This window comes from Triturus cristatus, chromosome 7 (genome assembly GCF_964204655.1).
Source record: "Triturus cristatus chromosome 7, aTriCri1.1, whole genome shotgun sequence".
Taxonomy (NCBI): Eukaryota; Metazoa; Chordata; class Amphibia; order Caudata; family Salamandridae; genus Triturus; species Triturus cristatus.
The window spans coordinates 1,631,560,839-1,631,574,202 of NC_140590.1; the positions used below are offsets into that span (position 1 = coordinate 1,631,560,839).

At 46.0% G+C, this 13,364-nt stretch overlaps 1 protein-coding gene across 2 annotated transcripts in view; it reads left to right on the forward strand.

Annotated features, from left to right (window-relative positions):
- C7H20orf204 (chromosome 7 C20orf204 homolog) overlaps positions 1-13,364 on the forward strand; it is a 118,249-nt gene that overhangs the window by 38,749 nt on the left and 66,136 nt on the right. For both annotated transcript variants that reach the window (XM_085619665.1, XM_085619666.1), the window contains exon 2: positions 12,000-12,140. In XM_085619665.1, coding sequence (XP_085475791.1) covers positions 12,000-12,140 — 141 coding nt within the window. The remainder of the gene's footprint in view (positions 1-11,999; positions 12,141-13,364) is intronic.

The window sequence follows — 13,364 nt, forward strand, 5'->3', positions numbered from 1 at the left end:
TCCAGATGCCTCAGACTGTCCCAGACCGCGTACTGGTTCCCACTTATATCTGACCCACAAGTCCACAGAGATACAGAGGACAAATGCGAAACTTTTAAGAGAGGCAAACCCATAGTAACCCATTCTCCATGTTGATAAACTACCATTTATAGGGGCCAACAAGTGAAAGATGACACAATAGGCCTGGAAACCCATGCAGACATCATAAAAGGAACATTCTGGAATATCTATTGTTGGTGGTTGTTAGCGACGTATAGTTTGGTAAAGAGAACTGTATTTTGGTCTACAGTAGATTATTCCTTTCAGTTAGATGATTAAGGGCAAATAAAACTTTATTCTAGCAAAATATATAACAAGATGTAGGTGTGAATTTAGAGAAGCTCTCAAGAAACAGTTCCTGGCATGGCTTCAATGCAAGATTAGGTGAGATGTCCTGAGACCCCAAGATATAAAAAGTACACAAAGGATTAATAGAGATGACTGGTGCCCCAGCACTTCACTGGAATACATCATTGTGGACCAAAGAGAGGACACTTTTCCATTGTTTCTGGTCCTGCACTAAAATCTGATAACTCTGTAATGGTCTTTTATAATGTTGTAAGGCATAGACTATGGGGCCCTAATTTACAAAATGTTACCAAGGTGTGAAAAAGGGGGAAAATAAGGTGGAGTGGTAGGGAGACCTCACCAAGTAATAATATCACTAATCCGTTTCTTTAAATCAAACCTTAGCTCAGTCCTTGGTGCCGTGGCACAGAGCGGTCAGGCTTAACTCCAAGGAAAACAAGTTTAAAGTATTTATCAGTACCAAAAAATGGAATGAATAAGAACCATGACCCAATAGAAATCCTACTCCAATTAAAAATAGAATATAGTATTTCCTTTAAGTAGACACCAAAATGACAAAAATCATATGAAGGGAGCCAGAAATATAATTTTTGGAAGATTTTCATAAATCACTGCTTTCCACTCCAAAATGTTTGGAAAAGATTGTAAATCACTGCTTTTCACTCTTAGTGATAGTCTATGAGCCCCGAACACAAGGATACAAGACAAAGTCAAAGTTTCAGGCTGACCGCGACTGAAGTCTGGGTCGGAAGAGGCCGCTGAGTTGGTCCCGGTAAAGATATGAACTTCAAACTTAGAACCTTTTCAGGCTCTTTTTTTTGTCGACGGTAAGATGGGCTGCGTTCTCTGCAGCTAAAGTCCAGTCTTCGCGTAGACATCAACCAATCGGTGAAGTCCAGGGGTTTGGTGAAAGCCTTGGTTCTCAATGGTGTTCGAGGCTACCCACAAACCTCCAAGTAGCAGTAGTCAAATAGCCTCGGATTCTGAAAACTGTTATCTTTGGCTCACAAGTTGCAGTCCTATTGAGAGAAAGAGTGCAATCTAGCACTAGCCAAGGATCCAGGATGTGTGAGGGACCTCTTGGAAGCTAGGACTCCATCTCTCGACTACATCAGCAGAGTCCAGGGCAAACTGCTCAGCTGGGCACTCTGCAGGTGTAGGGCTTCTTTAGCTTTTGTGTCCCTGAAGCTTAACAGGAGGCTAGCCAATTAGCTCTTAGAGTCTATTCACTAGTGCTTTGGATAAGTGGGAGCAGGCCCAAACTTTGGGATCTCTCTCTCCACAGCAGGAGCAGCCCTTTCTCTTTCTGAAGTCCTGTCTTGACCAGTAGATGCAGCTGGTGCAGTCTTCCTTTGGCACAGCCTTTCTTTCTGGAGTCCACAGGTCTGATAAGTGCAGTCCTTCTTCTGTTCTTTCCGAGTTCAGCAATGTACTGAGGCTGGAAGCCAGGTGGGTCACTTGTATGCCAATTTCCATTTTGTATGTGCAGAGACCTCACTAGACAAAGAGGCTACAATTTCTAGGGGGCAACCCTGCCCATGATTACATAATTTCCTGTGGGGTTGGAACACAACAATCTGACAGTGTCTCTCTGCCCAAATCCAAGATCTTGGAACCATTTGTCCCTGGGACAAAGCCATGAGCACACCACTAATGTGTGTCCAGCATAATGGGCCACCCCTCTTGGAAAACTGGTTCTGCATCAGGTTTTTTCCTTTCTGGAGGAGAGGGCAGCCGTCTATCACACAGCGGAGCAGGCAAACTAAGGTGTGACACATTTGCCTCGCAGAGCCGGTAGCTCCTTTGAGGCTGGGCCATCTGTAGCCACCTCCAGTAAACCGTCCTGACAGGAGGAGTCGCATCTTCTCCTTCCAGGAGAATCTTTGTTCCCCTTTCCGGGAGCAATTCACACCTCTTAAACTGTCATGGGTGACAACTGCTGCAGTTAATCAGAAGCGGCTACTAGAAGTTTGGGGCAAGAAAGTGGTGAATTTCTGAAGTCACCTTGGTATATAAAAGTTACACTAAAGCTGACATCAGCATTAAGTCAGGTTTAATGTAACAATTAATTTGATCAAAACCAAATCAAAAAAGAGAGGGGGGACCAGGAGGTAGTCAATGGTCCAGTGCTCGTGCTCCAAAGTACACCACGAAGTGTTAAAAAGGGGGGCACTGTTCCAGAGTGAGTGTTGCAGAAAGTCAAACCCTCACTGAACGAAAAGGAAAAGACGGAAAGGAAATTGGAAAAAAGGGTACTAGGTCAAGGACTTTGTGAGAGAGGTGGGGAAAGACACAAATTGTCTCATGTTGCCCTCACACACCCCGAAGGATGTCATGCTTCATCATTGTGCAGTTGCTCCTCTTCGGGCCGGCGGTGCAATGCCCTACGGGTCCCCTGAAGGTTCTCTTTAGCGGAGATCTTTTAGAGAACTGCCGATGGGTGCATGTGGGTGTGTGGGTAAAAGTCCTCTGTGAAAGGTGATATTGGGCGTGCAGCGCTTATTAGAACTGCCTAAGGGTTACCAAAAAAGAGTTTAATGAAGAGGTACCCTTGGCAGGGTAAACAACCCGTAGGTTGGGAGTTACCAGCGGAGGCGTAATGTGCTATATATAGTAAGGTCGACATGTTTCACGCCTATGTCGGTCTAAAAGACCCCTGGCGTTTCATCAGGACTAGAGGTGAAGTTGGTGTGATGTGAGCGCACAAAAGTAGTACCATTAGAGGGGTGCAATTAGCCCTCTCAATTGTCAAGGGGGGGACCGCTCCCTATTATATTAAGGGCCACGGCTATGACTTAAGAGTCAGGTATGCCCTCTTGATCGTGACCTAGAATGGATAGTGGGAGAGAAAACAAGAGAAAGAAAAACAAGACTCAGGTACATTGTCTAGAGAGCTCCTCAAGGTGCCTCCCAGTGGTGAGTTTACCAGGAGGCGTATCTCGCTAGAAGATTGGGAGACATGGCTAGTGAATTACAAGCATACAAACCACCCATCAAAGCAAAGCCTGCGTCACTGCAATAGGAAGCGTGATAGGAGGGGGGCCCCGGGCAGGGGCACAGGATGTGCGGAAGTCCGGTCGGCACCCTATCCCACACACTCCCGGGTGGCACAAAGATCGCAGGCAGCTACCGGGTGTAGGTGGTAGTATGGATCGTACAGGTGAGCAGTAAACACAAAAAACAGGCTATCAAGGTGAAGCGCTTTACGTCAAGACCACACTCTGCCCGACTGTGCTGCGTGGGGTAGTGTAGAAAAATCGGTAACCGCGTCCTATGCTTGGCCCCCGCTGCAATGGACAAGACAAGTAAAAGCCCTTGGTGCGTGTGTTTGGGGCTTTTTTCCATGCTTACCTAAAGGGGGAGCTAACTATGCTCCATGAGCTAGAGGCGTAGGGTGCCCGCACCTTCTTGGGCTGCGGGGACAAAGTGATGAGGAGAGAGAAAACGTGTGCATAACAATCGGTCAGTATCGTAGCACACTCGGTATCAATATTTACAAAGACTTACTTCGGATGAGGAAGTCCCAAAGCGATCATTGAGTACTCACGGTTTAACTCGGGTGTTGGCACAAGAAACCTGCCCCGTCCAGACACCAGCTTGTAGGTAGCAGATTGCGGTATTTTGGCCTAATTTAAGTGCTCGTTAGTCATATCGTGGGAGGTTCCCTCTTCCGGTCTGCCCTGTCATGCTCAAGTGGAATACGTCTGCGTGTGTGCAGAGGCGCTATGGCAAAGTGACGGGCATGCGTGCCGGGTAGCTCCGGGAAGCTGCGCATGTGCGTAGAAGAGCATAGTGAGAGGATGAATTGGAAGTACTGCCGATGTGTTACGTGTTGGCATAGAGCAAGCACCCAATAAAAAGATGGTCCTGAACACATTACGTGTGTTGACACCATGCGGCAAAATATTTGACAGGCACACTTAGGGTGGGTGGGTAGGAGGTACTTTAAATAGCGTGTTCGCGCTGAGCTCGCATCTAGTACCCTAGCTTTCCTCATCACATGTGATGCATAGTTTATTGTGTCTTGTCAGATGAAAGATGCAAAAAAGGGTAAAAAGGCAAAAGTTGTGCCAACCACCCAGGTATGGGTTTCTCATGGGTGATAGTTAGAGATTCCTCAAGGACGTTACACCCGTGTGCATGTGTATTTGCAGAAGTTGCCAATAGTGCACAACGTGGGTGCGGAGGAGATGTGGCACCACAAGCGTGTAGTAAGGTGTGATAGATGGTATTGTAAGGCTGCTATGCCCAGTGGCAGTCATATCATGGCAACACACCTAAATCACTAGTCAAGTGGATGCGAGGCAGGGGGAGGGTTCGTTGGGAGGTTACAGTGCTGACCAAGGAATTTCATCGTTCAGGCCTTGTGTATTGGTGCGAAGGCGGTGAACCCACCGTTGTTCGCGTCGTAATAGCGAGGAAGTATTCCAACCCATGTTGGCCACTAGGATAGTCCACTGAATGGCTTCACATGGGTGGCCTTTGTCTATGAAATGATTGGTGAGCTTGGTAGCTGTGTGGGCTCGTCTCACGGTACTCTTATGTTCGCTGATCCTCTTTTTGATTGCTCTAGTTGTCATCCCAACGTAGTATAGGGCACATGGGCATGTAATGAGATATATACAATTGGTAGTATTGCAATTAGTATATTTGCGTTGTTCCCATAGAAAATTACCCAATTGTAGTGACTTCGTATGTCTCGTGGATGAGCATGCCCCACATGTGCCGCACAGATAGTGTCCTGTGACCGCAGGGAGATTCCACAGAGTGGTTTCCTTGGCCGTCTGCGGTGTACGCGGGTGTGTGTTCGCCAGTTGGTCTCGAAGATTCTCTGTTCTTTTGAACGCAAATCGAGGTGGTTGAATATCTAGTGTGTCACTGTTGAGGATCCTCCAGTTCCGGTTAATTATCTTTTTGATTTGATTGGATAGAGGGGTGAAAGTCGTGACGCAAGTAATGAGGTAATTGGTTTTTGGTTCCCTCGTTTCCAGTAGTCCTTCTCTTGTGTTGTTCCTAGCCCGCTTTCTGGCTTTTGTGATCACCTCTCTGGGATAGTGCCTCTCCGTGAGGTTGTTGGCCAGGCGGTTGGCTTGGGACACAAACTCATTTATTCTGTTGCAGTTACGTCGGATTCTCAAGAATTGGCCATAGGGTAGGTTCTCTCTGAGCGCTTTTGGATGATAGCTCTTAAAGCTAAGGAGGCTGTTGCAGTCTGTGCTCTTCCTGTAAGTTGTGGTGTGCAGTACTCCATCCTCGAGGCTTATCAGTAGGTCCAGGAAAGCGATCTCCTATTTGCTGGCCATCATGGTAAATCGTAGGTGGGGATCCACTTGTGAAATGTGTTGGCCGCTGTCTCCGACCCCCTCCAAAGAATCAGTCAATGTAACGTTTCCAGGTTACGAGGTTTCCATGGAAGGGGTTCGTGTCAGTAAAGATGAAGACAGTTTCAAAATGGGCCATGTACAGGCCTGCCAGACCCGGGGCGAAGGTGCTCCCCATGCTGGTGCCCTGTACCTGATGGTATGTGGGGGTTTTGTACATGAAGAAGTTGTTGGTAAGGGCCACTGAAATAAGGACTATGATGAAGTCCGCAGGGGTATTGATGGGTAGCTCTGACTCTCTCAGGAGATTCTCAATGACTTCGATGGTGGCATTCAGTGGACTATCCTAGAGGCCAACCTAGGGTGGAATAGTTCCTCGCTATTACGACGCGAAGAACGGTGGGTCCACCGCCTGCGCACCAATGCACAAGGCCTGAACGATGAAATTCCTTGGTCAGATCTGTAACATCCCAACGACCCCTCCCCCTGCTTCGCATCCATTTGACTAGCGATATAAGTGTGTTGCCATGATATGACTGCCACTGGGCATAGCAGCCTTACAATACCATCTATCACACCTTACTACATGCTTGTGGTGCCACATCTCCTCCGCACCCACGTTGTGCACTATTGGCACCTTCTGCAAATACACATGCACACGGGTGTAACGTCCTTGAGGAATCTCTAACTATCACCCATGAGAAACCCATACCTGGGTGGTTGGCACAACTCTTGCCTTTTTACCCTTTTTTGCATCTTTCATCTGACAAGACACAATAAACTACGCATCACACGTGATGAGGAAAGGTAGGGTACTAGATGCAAGCTCAGCGCGAACACGCTATTTAAAGTACCTCCTACCCACCCACCCGAAGTGTACCTGTCAAATATTTTGCCGCGTGGTGTCAACACACGTAATGTGTACAGGACCATCTTTTTATTGGGCGCTTGCTCTACGCCAACACGTAACACGTAACACATCTGCAGTACTTCCAATTCATCCTCTCACTATGCTCTTCTACGCACATGCGCAGCTTCCCGGAGCTACCCGGCACGCATGCGCGTCACTTTGCCATAGCACCTCTGCACACACGCAGGCGCATTCCACTTGAGCATGACAGGGCAGACCGGAAGAGGGAACCTCCCGCGATATGACTATCGAGCACTTAAATTAGGCCAAAATATCGCAATCCGCTACCTACAAGCTGGCGTCTGGACGGGGCAGGTTTCTTGTGCTGACACCCGGTTAAACCGTGAGTACTCGACGATCACCTTGGGACTTCCTCATCCGAGGTAAGTCTTTGTAAATATTGATACCGAGTGTGCTACGATACTGACCGATTGTTATGCACACGTTTTCTCTCTCCTCATCACTTTGTCCCCGCAGCCCAAGAAGGTGCGGGCACCCTACGCCTCTAGCTCATGGAGCATAGTTAGCTCCCCCTTTAGGTAAGCATGGAAAAAAGCCCCAAACACACGCACCAAGGGCTTTTACTTGTCTTGTCCATTGCAGTGGGGGCTAAGCATGGGACGCGGTTACCGATTTTTCTACACTAGCCCACGCAGCACAGTCGGGCAGAGTGTGGTCTTGACGTAAAGCACATCACCTTGATAGCCTGTTTTTTGTGTTTACTGCTCACCTGTACGATGCATACTACCACCTACACCCGGTAGCTGCCTGCGATCTTTGTGCCACCCGGGAGTGTGTGGGATAGGGTGCCGACCGGACTTCCGCACATCCTGTGTCCCTGCCCGGGGCCCCCCCTCCTATCACGCTCCCTATTGCAGTGATGCAGGCTTTGCTTCGTTGGGTGGTTTGTATGCTTGTAATTCACTAGCCATGTCTCACAATCTCCTAGCGAGATACGCCTCCTGGTAAACTCACCACTGGGAGGCACCTTGACGAGCTCTCTAGACAATGTACCTGAGTCTTGTTTCTCTTTCTCTTATTTTCTCTACCACTATCCATCCATTCTAGGTCACGATCAAGAGGGCATACCTTACTCTTAAGTCATAGCCGCGATTCTTAATACAATAGGGAGCGGTCCCCCCCTTGACAATTGAGAGGGCTAATGGCACCCCTCAAATGTTACTACTTTCGTGCACTCACATCACACAAACTTCACCTCTGGTCCTGATGAAACGCCAGGGGTCTTTTAGACCGACATAGGCGTGAAACATGTCGACCTTACTATAGTTACCCGGGCACATTACACCTCCGCTGGTAACTCCCAACCTACGGCTTTTTTACCCTGCCGAGGGTACCTCTTCATTAAACTCTTTTTTGGTAACTCTTAGGCAGTTTTAATATGCACTGCACGTACAATATCACCTTTCACAGAGGACTTTTACCCACACACCCACATGCACCCATCGGCAGTTCTCTAAAAGATCTCCGCTAAAGAGTCCCTTCGGGGGACCCATAGGGCATTGCACCGCCGGCTCGACGAGGAGCAACTGCACAATGATGAAGCATGACATCCTTCGGGGTGTGTGAGGGCAACATGAGAAAATTTGTGTCTTTCCCCACCTCTCTCACAAAGTCCTTGCCCTAGTACCCTTTTTTCCAATTTCCTTTCCATCTTTTCCTTTTTGTTCAGTGAGGGTTTGACTTTCTGCAACACTCACAATTAATTTGATACCTTGGAGTACTAAATTGGGTGGTCCCAAAAGGAAGTTAGCTTCACGTTCGCTAATAAGGCCACTAGCCTTACTACAATTTTGAGTTTTTACTGTCAGGACATGTAAAGTATAAAATAAACATGTACCTCTCTTTAATATTGAACACCATGCCTTGTGGGTTACTAAGGCTTTTCCTAGCGGTGACTTATAAATATTAAAAAGAAAGGTTTTGAAAAGCAAAATTTTGCCACTTCGGATTGGCAGTTTAACAGGGGCCCAACTAGGCTGCATTGGCAGACCTAGAGCTATGCTTTACTTGTCACTGTAGTGATAGCACACTAAGTGCGGCAGTTGACTAGTGGCATATAACTTACTAGCGCTGGGTGCACTTTTTACCATATACTAGTGTTTTCAAAACTGTGGGTCGTGAGCCGCTTCTTGGTGGGTCGCAATAGGCCAAGCAATAAATGAAGATGCATTTAAATTCTGTATTTATCTTGTCACATTTTCTGCGCTTCAAAGATAGAGGTCAAATGTCACGCTATGTCTTCTGACAAATTAGTGCTTATGTTTTTTGAAACATGGGGATTGGTGTTTACATACTCCTCTTACTTTGCAGTCAGAGAAAGATAAGTAAAGTGAGTTATATGACAATCTTGCTGGGGTACAGGGAGTGTGAAAGGAAAGGCTGTAATGTGTCATTTGTTTGTAACGCCCAAGAAAATGTAAATACCTGTAAATTAAGGTTATTCATTCAGCAGTTAGGAAAGAAACAATGAAGCACATTTATTTTGTTATTCTGAAGTGAGATGCAAATAAATATTTTAATAGGAACGAAACAAATCAAAACACTTTACTTGGTGATACGCAAATTATAAATATTCACTGAAACCTGATTTCCATACATGTTCATTTGTTTGCTATATAGTTTTATCAGTAAAACTGCATGTCTGTGCAAATATAGTGGCCATTTCAATGGAAAATATGTTGTCTGTAAATGACAGTGCGTTACCACATGGTGCTTTAGTCACATTAAAAAAAAGCCCACCTCATGTTCATTAAAACTAGGTGGGTCACAAACGTTTATGGTTCTAAAATGTTTGGAAAGCAGTGTACTAGAGGAAAGTGGCTCATCATTGAGACAACTTCCTTTGTGCCTCTAAACACGAGTCATGAGTTTATTTAATGAATGACCAAAGGTGATGGTCATGAATGAACTTGGATGATTGGTCTGACAGGGAAAGGGGCAAACGACAGGAGACCGGCTGCGGTAGGATGTCTGGTGGATCGCAATCAATAGATTTGTAGAGCTCTACTTGTCAACCATGAGGGTATTCAGGTGCAGGTTATACAAGTATCCCTCAAAATTTGATTCTTAAGGAAGCAGAAAAGGCTGTTTTGAATTAGTTAATAGAAACTGTCCCCCCAACACAGTCCCCTGTGTAGCACACTCTTCTGTCTGAAGCTTCAATAGAAATTCCATCCCATTCCAGGGTGTCACAGACAAGGCACAGAATGGGCTCACAAGTGTTAAAAGGATAGACTTGGATACAATGAAGCAGACATTAGATGAAGTTGCTGCTAAAAGAAAGGTTGTACTTTTTGGGGGGAAACGGCCACTACAACGCAGCCGTTTCCACGCAAACCTTAACCACGAATTCATTACAACGCATGTGTGGTTACCACGAAAGCCTTTACCACGCATACCTTTACTACGAGATACATAGTAAAGGCATGTGTGGTAAAGGCTAAAATTAGGAAAAGGGGGCTTGAGGGGTCTCCCCCCCCAAAAAAAAAGAGTTGGAAAAAAAGGGTGCTGGGGGGTCTTCCCCCCCCCCCCAAAAAAAACTCACCTGTCACGTCGAGAAGTGCAGGCAATCGGCGTAGTTTGAGAGGAAACGGAAAGAAACTTCTGCTTCCTCTTAACGACGTCACCACGGAAGATGGAGAGGACACGACGTGAAGAGGTAAGGGTAATTTTAGTTTAAAAAAAAATATATATAAAAGGATTGAGGGTTAAGGGCAGGGGTAAATATAAGAAGGATTGGGGGCTGGGGGGTCACGTAAGGGTACAAGGGAGGGGTATATATAACCTTTACCAAGAGTATGCCCTTACCATGCATAAATTTACAACGAAAATCGTTGTAAAGGTATGCGTGGTAAAGGAATATTCGTGGTAAAGGTTATGCGTTGAAAAAGGATTCCGTTGTAACGCATGCGTGGTAAAGATATGCGTTGCAACGGAATGCGTTGTAACGACATACAACCCTTTTTTTTAGGAGATAGGTTTGGAGGTCAGAGCTCTATTTCCCTATGAAGCAGTCTAAATTACTTTATCCTAAAGAGGCGTCCTATTTATGAGTAGCAAATTACTGAGGCGTTCCTAACACATTTGATTTGCAGCCACTTTCAAGACTCTTTATCTTTGACTATTTTGCTAGAGTCTGTTTAATCGACAGTGCAATCCAAGGCTCTTTGAAGGTTATCCCTTTATTTGGTGTATAATGCATGCTTTCAGGCTATGCTCTCTGTTTATTAACCTGCATAATTGTAGTGCCTCGACAATAATTAACCGAGTTTTGTTTCAATAATCCAGTGTCTGTTGTAGGGTTTTCACAGACTGCTTTTAACAACAGTTCTGACATTGTAAGGATGTCTTCGCTTTCTTTGCTGTTGGAAGAAGGGGAGATATATCCCAGATCAGCAGCTACTAACAATTAACGATGCATTTAAGCTGAAAAGTGTGTGGGGGATCCGAAGTTTATACATTTAGGTCTGGATTCAAACCTACAGATTATAAAGTGGTAATTGTGTAACTTACAAGGGCGTAGCTACTTGAGAGGTGTTTGGGGTGTTACACCCCCTAAACCTGTATTATGTAGAAAATAGTTGGGTGCAAGTGCTCTCAGTCGTGTAATGTGAAGCGTCTGTCGGATTTCACCTGGTATTTTACATGCCCACTCTGACAAAAACACACACTCTCTCTCATCTATGTTTAGAAGGCTTTAATGTTAATTAGTTAGAAAAATGTGTTACAAGTACCCCTAACAATCCACACTTCTCTCTCTTTCCACTGCCCATGTCCTGCTTCTCATAGAATATATTTTAACAAGATGTCCTAGCGTGGCTGTTGGGAAATCTGAAGCTAGCAAACACAAGACGATGGCTGGAGTGCTTAAACTTTTCAATTACTTACCCCCAGTTAAGAGATCTGTGTTGAATCCATTGTTCTTTTGCTCACCATGCCACCCCAGTTTGGACCCAGCCATATGCAAATCAGTCTTCACCCTGCTCCTCATGGGAGCAGTCCAGCTCGAACTGCCAGGCCAGGTCTGCCTTGGACTGGAAACAAGCATCCTAGGACCGATTTCGGGGTATCAACCATCATCAGCCAGACTAGCTTGAATACAGTGGCACACCAAAATCTGGAGCTCACACACCGCCAAATCATACTGACCATGCTAAGCCACTGGTGACTTCCCCTAAAGTGTGCAAGCAGCTCCAGCTGTGCTATGTTTCTAGAAGTTGGTGGAACTGTGGTTGGATAGGGAGTCCATTCATCCTCTTTCAGGAGAGTCATTACCTATCAAAGGGGAGCAGGTCAAAGTTTCCTGGCTCTGGGGTAGTCTGTTTAACTTTATTGGAGAAGAATGAAGTCCCATGGCCTTAGCACAACATGCTTCAGTGGTTTCTGCTGTCTTCCTCCAGACTCTCCCCAGGGTCTTCTTGAGGGTGATCATGCTTGGGATGCTGGTGGTCTCGATGCTGAGCGAGAAGAAGAAAGGGTGCAACATCTCCATGATCCTGCAGCAGTATAAGGAGGTGGTGAATGTGGAGCTCCAGAATCTGGTGAGTGGTCAGGGATGGTCGTGCGCTGTGGGACTGGCGGTAGAAGGGAATAGGCAGGGTCGATTTATGAAGTTAGACATGCTAATGCAGGTGTGTTCTAAAACACAAACAGAACATTATGGAGAACCCGAAAAGGAAAATGGTATATCAAATTGATTAAAGGGGAAGAAAGAATATATCATAGCATAAAACTTGGGGCAGGATGTAGGACTTTAAGACACTAATTAAATAATGAAAATAACTTTACTCTATCATAAAGTGTATGATTTAATGCCAAAAGAACCGGCAAGGGTGTTTGTTTTAACATACAAAATCCAGGCATAATGTAATACTTTAGGATGATTGTTGCCATAAAGTGTTATTTATGTTAATTTTAGTCCTTCTTTGATTTCTTATTGTTTTTAAGGTATTATTACAGGTTAATATGCCAGGAGATGTTGGATGAGGCCGTCCTGTTCTATTCTGAGATCGTCCACCTCCTCTCAGCTGAACCTAATCCCCCCCCCCCCCCCCTCTGCTCTTCCTGTGGTGTGAGTGGCAAAGAACGGGGGCGTCAGCTATCTTTCTTAATTCTGAATGCTCATTGGTCATATGTTCCTTCTTCCCATGGCCCCTCACTGAGAGAGGAAATGTCGAGGCTCCGTTCCATCACGGGTCCACTTGACATCCTAAATACGGTTCTGATCTTCTGTCTCGACCACTCATGCCTCCCCAGACCCCTTTTAAACACTGCCCGGCCACAGGCAGGATTCAGAGCACATAAAATAAAATAACATGTATTTATAAAGCGCATTTTCACCCAGAAGGGTATTCTGGCGCTGAATAAAAGATGTTTATTGTTACCCAACTCAAAGGTACATGGTCGGGATCTGCAGGCCTCATGTCTCCACAGTTCTCCATGAGTGCAGCACCCCCCCCGTTGAAGGCCCTGCTCCTGGAAACCTGCAAAAGCTTGGTTGTCCTCCTCCTCGATCATTGAGACCATCGCCCCTCTTTAGAATTGGTGTCGCCCTGCTCCAGTATCTTCACCTTGGCATTGCTGTGATCATGGGGGCTAGTGGAGACCAGAGTGCGGTGGATAGCTGATTGCAATGAGATCTAAGCCTTTCGCCGGGATACGTCTGGTGGTGCCGCTTGTGTATTTGCCATCTCCAGCTATGTTCCTCATTCATAGTCTCTGGCTCGGGTTCCTCTTTGAGCTCCATGATGCTCCTTGGTCTACTC